The following is a 15,718-nucleotide window of genomic DNA, read 5'->3' on the forward strand; positions in this document are numbered from 1 at the left end:
AATAAAAAAGGGAAACTTAACCAAAAAAGAGATTTGATAATTGAATGAATGAAAATGAGAGTACACTTACGTGGACAGTTGGTTCCATCTGGGCTGCTGGCTGGAGTCAGACTGTCAGGGCAGCATCCAAATTCGGTGTTGTCACAGGACGACTTGTCATCAGCGACGGTTATTGCCGTGTTTTCCAATGTGGGTCCTGGAGAGCGATTTGGGGTGCAAATATTAGAAACAATACGGCAAACTACAAGCACAACAATAAAGATCTTAGGAAGTTAATACCACTCTGATAGTGCCTATCTATGAGTACTTCTTTGTTGTTATTATTACACATTATATTATCGTATTTTTTTGTGATTTAATTTCTCTTTCTTGATTTGAGAATGTTAATTGTGATTAGTAGAATTTGCATTATTTTCATGACTACGTATTTTAAATTCACAAACAGGAAGCAAAACGTGAAGCACATTATGAGCACTGTCAAAAAGTGTTGATGCTCCGCACTGGAGCAAAAACAGCAGTTGTTTCTGTCTTGATTTGAGAATGTTAATTGTGATTTGTAGAATCTGCATTATTTTCATGACTACGTATTTTAAATTCTCAAACAGGAAGCAAAACGTGAAGCGCATTTTGAGCACTGTCAAAAGACCATGCCCACCGTTGATGCTCCGCACTGGAGCAAAAACAGCAGTTGTGTATTTTAGAATCTCATAATGATATGAATAATATTACATATACAATAGCACAATGAATACCCAAGAGTCGACGAATCTAACATAATAATAGAGTACAAGAAAGGATAATGACAGCGGGTAATAATAAAGGGCAGATACGCTTGCATCATATTCCTGTAAATTGCATACCGGTACATTGTCTGATTGCCCGTTCCTGACAATTCACGCTGTCCTTTCTCACCTTTTATGTCAGTTGGGAAGTTTTATGATGAGCCTGGTCAACTATTTGTTGACAAATTGGAATTGGAGAAAGCCCAAACTGACAGTAAGTTAGTATTCTATCATATTCGCAGCATATCTGTTTAAAAAAAAGGCGAATGGGGTTTCCACATAAAGAGATCTGACTGACAGCCGGCGTCAATGCTGTCCCTCCCCCTTTCATGAGAAGGAAATATATGCATGTATGCTTCCTGTATATGCGGCCGTAAAACATAAAAAGTGTGTGGTCCCGCTCCCTGACCAACTGTGTAATACACTGCACAAGCAGTGAACCTCCATCTTCACTAATGACGGTGTCGGCGGCAGGGGCGTCTCGGCCGAAGCCGCGCAGTTTATGGCCGCTCGGCGATCAGAAATAATCATGGAGGCAAACAGCTAATGGCTAAACAAGTCGTAAAGACGTCAAAATATGGGAGGGGGCTGGGAGGGGGGGGGACACATTCTGCTCAAGGACTCGCGGTCAAAGGAAGGAGGGAGGAGAAAGATGAAGGGCTTATAGAGCATGTGTTGGAGTGTGCTCTGTAGATTTATGGGTGCTGGGCCGAAGAGGAGAGGATGGCTACGGGGAATATGAAGTGGCAAGGAGACTGCATCGCAACTCCACGGGGAGCCGTAAGAATAACTGTCACATAAACATGCGCTAACACACGGACAGATTTTATGTGTGGATTTCAATTGAGCGCCATTACACATGCACGAGGTCTGCGCACACCCCACCACCTGCTTGATTTACATACTCTATTGCAACGGTACACTAACGATTTGTTACAGTAATACGAAAGAATGATTCAGTAATTCAACAATTCATGAGTTTTGTAAATAAAAAGTTGGTTTCTAGGTTACCTCCACGCTACCATTAGTGGAACTTCCATCCATGCATTAATTTTTTATTCCGCTTGAGCTCTTTCTATTCCCGTTCTGCACATGGGCTGGAAGCTATTCCAGTCGACTTTGGGTGAGAGGCGCAGGGCACATTCAGACAACAACTCACAGTCAAAATCACACCAATGGACAATTTCGAGTTTTCAATTAACCTCACATGCATTTTTTTTTTTTGCAATGTGGTACGAAGGCCTCAGCTCGAGATTTGAACCTCCCAATTCCGCTAACATTTTGGATTGCTTTGGATATGTGCATCGTTGTGGAATCCCATCATGCTACATTCTAAAAAAAAAAAGGCTATTTGATCTGGTACAGCACTTCAATAGATGCACATAAAGCTTAGGGAGAAAAAAAAAACACTCGGGCATGGTTGGATACACTTTCATTCAGACAGAGAGGCACAAGACAGCAGGTCTGCTTGGTAAACACACTACATGCTCCTTGCGTCACCGAGCATTGGTCAGCATCTGACAGGAGGATAAATCTAAGACGCTTGGGAGAGCGAGGAGGCGAGGAAGAGGATGAAGAAGACCACATCGGGGGGGTCACGCTGTTCCAACCATCCTCTACGTTTGTTGCAAGTTGACAACTGAGGCGGAGGAAAGGAGGGAAAACTAGACAGGATCTGATGGAAAGGAGCCCGTCATCCCCAGGCAGCAGGGCGTATCGGGAAAGATTTGGGATGACTCGTCATGTGACTGTGACTGATTGAAGGCAGCCGACACGCACACGCTCTCACCTCAAACCGCCCAGTCATATCATCCTCTCAATTCAGGTTCCTAAGAGACCCGGATACGGGCCAGCGGTTTCATCTGGAGAGCTCAAACTTTATTCTTCTGCTATTTGACTGTCGGAAGAATGACAGCATGGACGGTGGGCAGTGACAGTGAACCATGCAGATTGCTGTCTGACTCAAATTGAGATATCATGAAAAGAAGAAATCTCAGCATGTAAGCAGCAAGGCTGCAAAGCAATATTGAACGCCTGTCACCTTTAATCCTTCAGGCTGGACCTCATTAAAGCCGGGCATGATTTTGAAAACGACATTGCCACATGGGCTCGGAAGCAATTGGGAAAACCCCTGCCAGTTAATACAGTTCAACAATTGCAAGTTAAAACTCTACCATGCAAAGCAAAGGCCATCGGCTTCTCTGAGCCCAAGCTCATCTGACATTGACCCGACGCTAAGTGGAAAAAGCGTGCTGTGGTCTGAGGAGTCCACATTTCAAATAGTTTTTTGGAAAAACATTGTGAACCTTGAACCAAAGTGGAAAAGACTGTCCGGATTGTTCTCCGGGAAAAATAGACTTGCACATCTCTGAGATCACACTTAATGCTAAAAGGTACATGGAGGTTTTCATCTGAATGTCAATATTCACAATTGTCATTGTAAATTGAATCCATCTCGGACAGTGACCATCAAAGGTGAACATTAGTTTCGATTTTTTTGATTACCGGATCTGCAGGTGTGGTCAATGACGGAACATTGTAAAGAAGAGAATAAACCCATCTTCATACAACATCTACATATTTGACTTGAAGTATTTGATGACATGAATATGTTATGGTATGACATTAAATATTTGGTCCATACTCACAATATGTTGAGCTGTGAAAGCATTATGGGTGTGATCATGAAAGAGCAAGGATTTACCAAAAGGCTCCTCCGCCCCACTGGCCTCTGGTGGCACGCCGCTACCCGCTTCCTCTTCCGGCTCCTCCTCTTCCTCAGCTTGGTCATCTCCACTAGGCTCCCCACTGCCCGAACCCTCGAAAGAATTTGCAGCGGTCGAGGGGGCGGGGCTACCTTGAGAGGCGGTAGTGGTGGGGGCGGGGGTTGACCGTGGCGACTGAGGTTGGATGTGGATGGAGGGGTGGTGGTGGTTTTTTTGCGCACGGTGGTGTGTGAGCGTGGGTGAGGGCGTGGTGGCAGGGGGCTGCACCGTAGTCTCAGCAGTCTCGGCCGTTCTCGGAGGCGGAATGGCCCACACCAGGTTATAATTTAAGGGAGCTGGCGTTGTGATGGTGGTGGCGGTAAGCAGGGTTGGAGTGGGTCGCTCAGCCCGCTCGGAGATGGTTTCTGGCGGAGGGAAGGGGAGGAAGCAAGGAATGGATGAATGATTGAGCCAAGATGGAAATGTTGGAAACTTGTGACATTTGCTGTAATTCCCCCTCATTGTAAAACTTACACAAAGACAACAAAATATATTTTTTTCCTTGACTATATGTACATGTTCCTTCTCTGTGATGGTCAGCAATGTCATTATGAAACCACACACCCACACCCACACCCACACCCACACGTTCAAAATTGTCCCGAGGTGTGAGTGTGAGCGCGGATGATTGTTCGTCTCTGTGTGCCCTGTGATTGGCTGGCAACCGGTTCAGGGTGTCCCCCGCCTACTGCCCGATGACGGCTGGGATAGGCTCCAGCACGCCCCCGCGACTTGTGAGGATAAAGCGGATCGGAAAATGGGTGGATGGATGGACAAATAGTTAAAGAAACAAACAACAAACAATACACACACTGTTATCCGCTCTTTAGATGTCAGAAGAAGGGCTTTGTGGTTGCCGTTATTTCATTTTCCTGTGGTAGCGGTCCAATAAAGTAATGATAAATATGCATAGTGCCAACAGATAACACACAGAGCAAAATGCACTCTAGTGTGTCATCTGCACATTGTTGCAATCAATGCACGGTTCGAGTGTGTCTTTTCCGCCTATTTTCACACTTACTATTTATTCATGTTTGTGTAGTGCACGTATGCCTTTGAATTTTCTATCCATATTCACATGCTGCCTTGCAGAAGTAAAGCTTTAATCACCAACAGCCAGTGCCGCTGGTGATGAATGATTGATGGAAATAGGCCATGAAAAAAACAACCCAAGCTGCTTTAACTCAGGGCTTCAAAGGCGGCACTCCGCTCGCTGGCGCCAACGTCGTCAACGCCACCACAAACAGATGCACGGCAAACAAGCGCTCATTCGGGCAAAGAATCACTCAGAGTATGGAAGAGAGAGGAGGCTCGCTGCCGAGAGACCATTATTACCCCCGGAAAAAAAAAAAAAGGACATAACTCTGTTCTGATGAAAGAACGATAAATAGGACAAAAAGTCCTCCTGAAGAAAAGTGAGTAAATACGGTGAAGCTACATAAGCAAGTAAGCTGAGACAAGCGGGCTTTCTTTGCATCCCTCACTGGCCATGCTAATAAATGCAGGTGGGTGACATCAACACAAACCTAATTAGGATTCGCCTAACATTGTGTGTTCGGCCTAATCACGTTGCTATAATCACCTCCTTGACTGACAGTTCCTCGCTGAGGTGTGAAACGTGATACCACCTGGGGCGGCGGAGGACCAGGCAGAGGTGTCAGCTTTGAGCTCGGAACATTTTTTTGCGTAGGGACGGATTTGGAGTGGGTCGCAAAGAGAAGTGGAGATGGTATCGTCGACATTGTGGCGGCATGCGTTGCCATTCCCCTTGGCTACACCTGTCACTCCGCATGCAGGCTTAGTGTCAGGTGGCTGGATGGCTGTGCAGATAATAGCAGAGGCTAAGGTAAGAGGGGAGAAAAAGCGACGCTGCATTTACAAAAGTAGTGGAACTCCTGCAGGAATTGCAAATGGGAACCATATGTGGGATTTTCAGCAGCAGAAACTTCTGCTTGGAAAACTTTTGACAAGATTTCGAAAAGAGGCTGGGGGGATTTTTTGGTTCATTCATCCATAAGGTCAAATAGCTTTAATTCATAGTTCCATTATATTGTTACTTCACAAAAAGGCCCGAGATGAACACATGGGCCAACTATATGTGTACACCAAAGATGCTGCCACATTGGTCGCCAGTCAACCACCCGGGTGAAACAGACGGTAAAAATTACATTTGCCCCTCTCACACTGTGACCACTTTCTAATGGGAACAACAAGCAACTGACATTCATGGTGAGTCAGTGGCCATTTTTTCTGCGTTTTCTCCAGTCTTTTTGTCTTGAGAGTGGCAGCAGTATGAGATGACTCAAACACTTTTCTCCCACCGCCGACTCAAGGGTCAGTGAAATCAAACATTTCAGACCTTCTGAATTGAAAATTATGGGGAATAGCGTAAGTATGAGATGGAAGGACATTCGGCCTAGCCTTTTCATTTTTTGAAGCTTTTCTTAATCCGATTGAACACTCCGTTAGCATTCATTTATTCTATGTTAGCCGGCCAGTGAACAGTCATGTCACCAAGACGGACAGGAAGAAAGGAAATCATTGTCATCGTGGTTTGTCTGGAGCCATGTATTTAATGTTGAAACATGGCTATTTAGATTGTTCGGGTTGTCAACCATGCTCGGTTGTAAGGAGGAGAGTGAAGGCAAAAGACAGAGGCCAGAAGAAGAAGGGCGACAGAGTGACAAAGTAAACAAGTTAACAAAGGCAGCAGTGGGAGAGAAGATGGCAGAGCAAACAATAGGGGAAGAATGAGGGATTGAATAATGAGAAATAAAACCTCCGAAAAACGAGCTGGAGAAGGCAACAGAAGCCTGACTAACACACAGGCTGACGACGCCATATGCTAGCATCATTTGCCAATTTGCTGCAAACCTACAGGTGATAACGCCATATGGGAGGAGGCCACGCCATTGGCAAGTCACTGGCCACTTCCCACCATGGGAAAATTGCGCATGAATGTTTTTTTTTTCCCCCAGGTTAGTGAAAGGCTTTATAGTTTGCAACACAGTGCTGCTCGCCTACCCCAAGAACTCGCGTCCTCACACTATAATTGGTCATGTAGTCATTTCCATTAAATAGTCACTCGGCTATTTGTGTTGTGTTCCATGTTTACATAGAATTCAAGAAGATCATCGTGAAGGGTTGATGAAGGCAGCAGTCTGTCCCTGGAACATTTGGGTTATTTTATTTACTTTGGGAGCGGATTGCATTCGACCTTGGAGCTTCCACTGCACCTCAATGCCTAAATAGTCACCCAAATCCATAAGCCCTTGGTGTTGCATTGTTGACAAATGCAACACGGTCAACGAGTGCGTTCACAAATCCGCCGTGTCTGCAAACTCCGCATGTACACAGCAGGGGGGATTGAAGGACCGGGCTGGAGCACAGCAAGAGGAAGGAGGCAGAGCTAATGCTAATTCGCACCCAGCCACACGTGAAATGAGCTCCAGATCGAACCCCTGAAGCCGACAGGAGTGGAGGAGATGCTTCCCGCCACGCAACCGCATCCGGGGGGGAAAGAATTAAAAGATCCTCCGTCAGGGCGTCTGTCTGTTCCTTCCCTGAGGGCTTGATAGAATGAGTCGAAAAGAAAAAAAAAGAATCTGCTTGGAGGCGTCTTCTGGCCTTCCTTCCATGTGCGGCAACACTTGGCGAGGGATTACACACGAGTCACATGGCAACTGCCAGGCAATGGAGGCATGAAAAAAAAACATGGAATGAATTTTGGCAGCCTTTTTTTTCACTGGTAACCCATCTCAGAACATGTCTGGTCCGGTGACCTGTTTCGCAGCATATCTTTGCTTTGACCACTGTCCCTAAAATTTAAAGCCCTGCTTGGCTCCTGAAAATGGGGACAAAAGAGTCCGTCAAGGAGTCACTAATGGTGGATGACTTAGTTATCCCGGTGACAGGTGTACAAAATCACCTGGCCTGAGTGCACAGAGAGATGAGGTGAAACAACCACTTCCAGCCAAGCTGCTGTCAGTGGCTAATGTCCAGAGCCATACAGCTGGCCCTCCTCTTCTTCACTGCAACATTTCCATACCGTCCCAATGTGGCAAAAGCTGGCTGTCACTGGGACGACATGATCAGACATGAAAGTCATGACCTTGGCTCTAGTGCCGGCAACCTAAAACACTGATCTCAACTGTGCCCAGTGGCATCTGCACCAAAAGGAAAAAGGAGATGTGCCTTTCACTCAATACACATGCACTTGGCATGTTCCATAACGTTTGTGACAGATTTGAATTGACACGCTTCACAGAAGGGGTCAAAATCATGACACTGGGTGAGTAAAATAGACAGCCTGCCAGTGCTTTATTTATAAGAAGAAGAATAAGAAAACCTTTATTTGTCTCACAATGGAGAAATTCCCAATTTATAGCAGCAAAGTTATTAAAGCAAGAAATCAGAAGAACAAAAAGTATAGGAGCTGCTGTAAAGACAGCCACTCTCGTGGTGCCTTCTCTCCCCCCGTTAATTCCTATAAATGTTCAGCAAATTTTCCCTAGTGACGCACGCCACTTTGCTTTCACTTAGCCTTACTTTTAAACAGCTCTATGAAAGTGGTGAAAGTCGTTTGGATTGATCTAACTAAAATATCACTCAAAAAATGAACACTACTGCTTTGTTGAGTAATCATGGTTAAAGGCATGGAACGTCTAAGGTTGAACATAATCTGTACAACTTTTGTAAAACTCTGATTGGTATTGGTATGTATACCAATATAGATATATACCAGAGAGAGAGAGAGAGAGAGAGAGAGAGAGAGAGAGAGAGAGATCATTTAAGTAGCATTAAAATATGTCCGTCATAAAGTCATATCCCATTAACTTTCATAAAAGTGTAGAAAAAGGTGAACTACTACTCTACAAATTATTTTAAATCAAAACACTATCTTTGACGAGGACATTTTTAATGAATCTTCCCAATTTCGCAGATGACAAATTTACATCTAATGTCATCTATGTTATCATGAATACTGTACAGGTAAGGCCCTCAAATCTACATGATTTCAAAGATTACCTCCTTGGCAGAGCTCTTCAGTTTCTACATTATTTATGTTGTTCAGGGGTCATGAGCTCTCCGAGCTGACTTCGGGTGAAAGGTGAACTACAATCACGACTAGTCAGAGGACACTGTGGAGCACTGAGTGGAAATTGACTTCACATACGGTCAGCACACTGCACGACTGATAATATCCACCAGATCAAACTCAAGCATAAGATCCCAATACATGCACAAGGTGATTAAAAAAAAAAAATCAGATTTGAAGGCTAATGAAAAATTGGTACGAGGTTGGGGGCGGGGGATGCATATGTGAGACCAGGGTGTTACGTGTTGTCATGTGACTGGGGCGACTGGGGCCGGGTCGGGGGACATTTGGCCATCTGTACAATGTGTGTGATGCATGGAGGCTTCATCAGGGCTCACCTGTGCATTGTCCAAAGTGTTGCACTATGATGGCCTTGTCCTGCCTGCAGGCGATGGTCCTCAGCTGGCACTGGTCGCCATACGTCACCCCATCAGAACCGCACACCTGCTCCACAGGGGAACACTTACACTTTTTTATTCCCTGTTGGAACACGCTAGCAAACCCACTCAATTAAAGCTTGTTTATTTTATTTATTTTATTTTTACATAACTGCTGTCTCTATGCCTCTGCACACATTCATTTTATATATATAGATACACACACACACACACACACACACACACAGAGCACCATCTTGAAATACACACCTTAGTTTTGTTCCGTTCATCACAGTCAGGTGAGGGGCACTCACAATGGGCCTGACCATTCACCTCAAAACAAGATGCTCCAAAACTACAAAGTAACTCATCACATGAATTCGGAGCCTCTGGACCTGAAAGATTAATTAGTTGATATTATTAATTGATTAGGTTTAATTTTTCTGCTTGCAAGAGTAATGACATGAAATTAAATGCAACCGAATTTGGAGCCCCTATTAAAATCTCGACACTTTGTGTGCATATTGTAAACCCAGTAAACAATATTCTTGCTGTTTGCTCTTATGTATAACAGTATAATCAACATAAAAAAAAAAAAAACTATAAATATAAATAAAACAAGAGGTACACAGAGGTTTCCATCGGATTGTTCAGGAGTAAAGAAGAACTCTTTGAATCTAGCACTATTGTATACATGCACAGTTTACGGAGTACCGGTAGTTTATTGACAGACGAACAGACAAACTGAATTATTGATCAAGTACATTATCTATGTATTATACCCTCATATAACCCAAAGTGTTACTATATTAATATAGTCACAAAGCAGTGTATTCACCTGTCAAATACATAAATGAATAATTCAGAGTTTTCCTGTCGCACACTATTTCATCCAAAAGCAGCCTTGTGGATCAAAGGGAATGTCATATTGTGAAAATGTACCGCACGCCGGAATATTTTGGAGAGGCCTTTGTCATGTTTACATTCGGTAAATCTTTTTGTACTTGAGAAGCATTTAAAGCCTTGAAGGTAACTGCTGCACGTGCTGAAGGGGCCTGGCGTGCACGCAACAGGCCAGAAGCGAAAGGCCTTTGCACGATAGCGCTAACCCACAGCAACTTCAAGCACCACCCTTTCCTTGCCTCCTGCTTTCATGCACCTCAACCTCCCGGTGCCTTGTCTTTTCATCTGACATGGTGAACAGGGAGGGGAGCCCCACCAGTGCGCCCCGTTGCTGACTTGATTCAGCTTTTGACTTCCAGTCAATAGCTGATAGAGCATCTTAATCAAGCAGCTGCGCGCCTTCTCCGAGCTGACTTCGGGTGAAAGGTGAACTACACTCAAGACTCGTCACAGGACACTGTGGAGCACTGAGTGGAAATTGACTTCACGTACGGTCAGCACACTGCACGACTGATAATATCCACCAGATCAAACTCAAGCATAAGATCCCAATACATGCACAAGGTGATTAAAAAAAAAAAAAATCAGATTTGAAGGCTAATGAAAAATTGGTACGAGGTTGGGGGCGGGGGATGCATATGTGAGACCAGGGTGTTACGTGTTGTCATGTGACTGGGGCGACTGGGGCCGGGTCGGGGGACATTTGGCCATCTGTACAATGTGTGTGATGCATGGAGGCTTCATCAGGGCTCACCTGTGCATTGTCCAAAGTGTTGCACTATGATGGCCTTGTCCTGCCTGCAGGCGATGGTCCTCAGCTGGCACTGGTCGCCATACGTCACCCCATCAGAACCGCACACCTGCTCCACAGGGGAACACTTACACTTTTTTATTCCCTGTTGGAACACGCTAGCAAACCCACTCAATTAAAGCCGACCCCCCCCCACCCCACACACACACACCGCACGATCTTGAAATACACACCTTAGTTTTGTTCCGTTCATCACAGTCAGGTGAGGGGCACTCACAATGGGCCTGACCATTCACCTCAAAACAAGATGCTCCAAAACTACAAAGTAACTCATCACATGAATTCGGAGCCTCTGGACCTGAAAGATTAATTAGTTGATATTATTAATTGATTAGGTTTAATTTTTCTGCTTGCAAGAGTAATGACATGAAATTAAATGCAACCGAATTCGGAGCCCCTATTAAAATCCCTACACTTTGTGTGCACATTGTAAACCCAGTAAACAATATTCTTGCTGTTTGCTCTTATGTATTGAATATACTTTAGTATAACAGTATAATCAACATAAAAAAAAAAACTATAAATATAAATAAAACAAGAGGTACACAGAGGTTTCCATCGGATTGTTCAGTAGTAAAGACCTCTTTGAATCTAGCACTATTGTATCCATGCACAGTTTATGGAGTAGTTTATTGACAGACGAAGAGACTAACTCTGAATTATTGATCGGGTACATTATCTATGTATTATACCCTCATATAACCCAAAGCGTTAATATATTAATATAGTCACAAAGCAGTGTATTCACCTGTCAAATACATAAATGAATAATTCAGAGTTTTCCTGTCGCACACTATTTCATCCAAAAGCAGCCTTGTGGATCAAATGGAGCCCCTATTAAAATCTCGACACTTTGTGTGCATATTGTAAACCCAGTAAACAATATTCTTGCTGTTTGCTCTTATGTATAACAGTATAATCAACATAAAAAAAAAAAAAACTATAAATATAAATAAAACAAGAGGTACACAGAGGTTTCCATCGGATTGTTCAGGAGTAAAGAAGAACTCTTTGAATCTAGCACTATTGTATACATGCACAGTTTACGGAGTACCGGTAGTTTATTGACAGACGAACAGACAAACTGAATTATTGATCAAGTACATTATCTATGTATTATACCCTCATATAACCCAAAGTGTTACTATATTAATATAGTCACAAAGCAGTGTATTCACCTGTCAAATACATAAATGAATAATTCAGAGTTTTCCTGTCGCACACTATTTCATCCAAAAGCAGCCTTGTGGATCAAAGGGAATGTCATATTGTGAAAATGTACCGCACGCCGGAATATTTTGGAGAGGCCTTTGTCATGTTTACATTCGGTAAATCTTTTTGTACTTGAGAAGCATTTAAAGCCTTGAAGGTAACTGCTGCACGTGCTGAAGGGGCCTGGCGTGCACGCAACAGGCCAGAAGCGAAAGGCCTTTGCACGATAGCGCTAACCCACAGCAACTTCAAGCACCACCCTTTCCTTGCCTCCGGTGCCTTGTCTTTGCATCTGACATGGTGAACAGGGAGGGGAGCCCCACCAGTGCGCCCCGTTGCTGACTTGATTCAGCTTTTGACTTCCAGTCAATAGCTGATAGAGCATCTTAATCAAGCAGCTGCGCGCCCCTCCCCACAGCAGGAGCTAACCTTTTCTATCAACCTACTTAAAGCCAGCCTGTTTTCATTATTCATCTGAAGAATCAATAGTCCTTATGCGGAAATACAAATGAACCAAGTAGGACTAATATATGTTAAGAGGAAAACATTTGGAACAAGGTTACACCGAGGCAAGCGGCCATCAACCTTCTTCTTAAAAAAACAAAAACAAAAACAAAAAGAACACCTGATGTCTCCTTATTTTGGACCAACCTCAAACCTTCCCTTGTTGACCAAGATTTTCGAGCCAGCGGTTTTCAATCAACTTTTTCAAGCAAATTTTTGAACTTAAACGTATTCCAATCAGGTGTCCAACCTCATTACTCTTATGACTGTAGAAAATGATATCACTTCACACACTGATGCAGGGAAGGCGTTGGTGCTTGTCTTATTGGATCTCAGAGCAGCGTTTGATACAGCTGATCATAATATACTGTTGAAGAGGTTGGAAATGTGGGCGGGATTAAATACAACAGTCCGAAAGAGTTTCAAGTCCTCTTTGGAGGAAATTATAAAACATTTTTGTGACTCGTAGACAGTTTGAATCTGATTAAATGGCCATGACAATGGGGGGGTCCTGTCTGAAAGGCTTTGCACTGCCCCCCAGTCAGCTGTAGAAAATTCTGCTACTGGTCTGTAAATTATCGAATGGCATCTATAAAAGATGCTGCATTGTTCTGCCTTAAAACATTGTTCGATTTGCTGAAAAAGTAAATTTGTGACGATGGGATGTTTTATATAATCTCACTTTGATTGTACTTGATACGGCATGAGAAGAAAATTGTACCTTCCAAGAATAACATCCTCAATCTAAAAGATTAAATCTGCTAAACTGGAACAATAATCCTGCAATAATAGAAAATGAACATTTTCTGGCGAAAAAAGTTCTCATTTCATGTCAGTGAAGTCATTGGTTCATCAGCTGTTTGTTTCATGAGAGAAAATAAAGAGAACATTTTTTAAGAATAATGTAATCATTTTTTTTTAATCAAGTTGCACATGGACGCCACGCGCAGATGAAAATAACTTCCCTGGTGGAGGTCATAAAAATATTCACGAGTAATGTGTCATTAAAATGCACATTGCAGGATTGTCTTCCTTGCTATTGATGACTGGCAAAGGCCCCTGTTAGACACAAAGTTATCCCCAGAAAAACAACCTTAAAGAACAAGACGTGAGAACAAGAGTGCATTGAAATTTTTGTCAGTTTTGTTCCGGTAATTGCCCGTGTGTTACCTTTGTCGCAGCCATTCATGCCCATCTTGCTTCCATCTGGACACACATTACACTTCATGCCCTTCACCCCGGCCTTACAAGAGCACAGACCCGACATCTGCTCGCAGTCGTCACGCACGGACCCGCTGGCGTCGCAGTTGCACGCTGCCCGTGGGGAAGGAGAGAAGAAAGGATTGATAAAAGGGATGGATCGATGAGGGCTTAGGTCAGTCCCTGTCCTGTGACTCACTCATTCTGAGGGCCACAGAGGAAGGCGAGTGTGCAACAAAAAGCCAAAGACAATCAGCCTGAGGGTGTGACAATAATCCCGCCGTGTTCCTGAAATCAATGACGTGTGCGCTTCGTTGTCTTTCGGGGATCGAGTATTGCCGTACATCCCTCTGTCATGCTTATTAAGAGAGGCCGAGGCACATCTCGGCTTATTGACGAGAAATGATCTGCGGCTATAGGAGCATCTGAACGTAGACATTTCGGCTGCAGGAAGCGGCATCCCATGGGAGCCAAGCGGACTACTTGAATACAAATGGATCTTTGTTGGTTTCAGTTTGACAGGACAAAATCAGGTTTCCCAAAAGAAGAAATAAAGGAGTCATTTTAAAATAGAATTAGCCGGTTGTGATAACACATCTAAATCCACTGTGAAAATGAAACAAAAACACAACATTTATTATGAGAAGAAAAAAAAAAAGCTTTGGACATGATTTTCACAAAATGAATAAATGAATCGAAAAAAAAAAAAAGGATTATGTGAAAAAAAATGACCGTGCTCTGGTACGTTCGTATTAAAGCTGTTTCGTTTCACAAATTAAAACAGTTCGCATATGTCTTAATAACATCACATGAAAATAATACTAAGTAACAAGGTACACCTTTTCTTTCGAGGGCGCAATCTTGTCAGAGGCAAATAAGGGAGCTCATTTGCTGTGGCGCTCACTGCTAAGAACTACAGCGAGTTCATGCTTAGTGAATTTTTATCACCATGACAACTGAGTGGAGCTAGGACACTGCGACGAAGCGGAAGATCTTTGTCAGACTACCTGGCATGCCACGGGTGGAAACGTTTGGTGTGGTGGTGGGGTTTTATATATATGTAGACAGCACGTTAGCCAAACCGTGTCGCTGTTTATCAGCAAACTGTCATGATTCGGTTTGGGACCAACAGGTGGCACTGTAGCGCTCTCCCTGCAGCTGCACACCTGTTGGTCATGATGTAATTAGTGCTTTAAAAGGACTCCCAGCCCGAACACTCAGTGTCGGGTCATTGTTTGCTCTTGGCTACTGTCATGTTTGTTTGTTGCTGTTTGTTGGCTGCTGTCATGTTTGTTTCAGTCATGTTTAGGTCATTGTTATGTTTTATCTTCAGTCATGTTTTTTGTTTGATACTTTGGACTTTGTTTGTTTAGGATTTAGTTTTCTCTGTGTTTCAGTACAATTTGTCAAGTACACCCTGCTCCTCCCTCCTGCCTGCTTTTTGGGGTCCACCACCACCTCGCAACGTGACACAAACTCGCTCACAGACAGTTTCAAATAGACAAGTAACACCAGATTTACTATTCGTGTAATTTTTTTCTTGACAGACTCAATTATACTATAGATAGAAACAATTAAAATCAAATGTTCAGTAAAATGTGTGTGACTCGGTTTTTACTTAGCTATTCAAAATGGGAGATGCCCCCCCCCCACCCCCTCCCCGCCCTCAAAAAGCTTACGTGTGCAGCCGCTCATGTTCTCCGTCACAATACCACGGAAGTTCCAGAAGCCAGGCTCGCAGCGGTCGCACTTCTGTCCCCCGACACCCGGTTTACAAGAGCACTGACCAGTGGCTGGGTCACATGTACCCTTATAGGAGCCGTAGACATTACATTGGCAGGTGCCTGAGGACAACAACAACAACAAGGACAAAATGAATTGCTGAACACGACATTGTTTATTTCTGCTCCTTCTTCACCGACAATCCAACTTACAAAGCAGAGTTTTTGGATTTAGCGAGGCTCAGTGTTCCACAAATAGATGGTGGAGAGAGTGAGCTAAATCTCGACTAAATCCGAGTTTATCCCTATTTCAAATTGTGTTATTTCTTTTTCAGCCACATGCTA

General features: G+C 43.6%; 1 protein-coding gene across 1 annotated transcript in view; it reads right to left on the bottom strand.

The window, feature by feature from the left end:
- Window positions 1-15,718, bottom strand: part of agrn (agrin) — a 264,537-nt gene that overhangs the window by 60,745 nt on the left and 188,074 nt on the right. The window contains exons 15-20 of the mRNA XM_019862967.1: window positions 15,332-15,496; window positions 13,623-13,766; window positions 10,910-11,034; window positions 10,680-10,785; window positions 3,487-3,912; window positions 71-196 (exon numbers count right to left, since the gene is read on the bottom strand). Of these exons, the coding sequence (XP_019718526.1) occupies window positions 71-196; window positions 3,487-3,912; window positions 10,680-10,785; window positions 10,910-11,034; window positions 13,623-13,766; window positions 15,332-15,496 (1,092 nt within the window). The remainder of the gene's footprint in view (window positions 1-70; window positions 197-3,486; window positions 3,913-10,679; window positions 10,786-10,909; window positions 11,035-13,622; window positions 13,767-15,331; window positions 15,497-15,718) is intronic.

The sequence above is a fragment of the Hippocampus comes genome, unplaced genomic scaffold (assembly GCF_001891065.2).
Source record: "Hippocampus comes isolate QL1 unplaced genomic scaffold, H_comes_QL1_v1.1 scaffold1, whole genome shotgun sequence".
Taxonomy (NCBI): domain Eukaryota; kingdom Metazoa; phylum Chordata; class Actinopteri; order Syngnathiformes; family Syngnathidae; genus Hippocampus; species Hippocampus comes.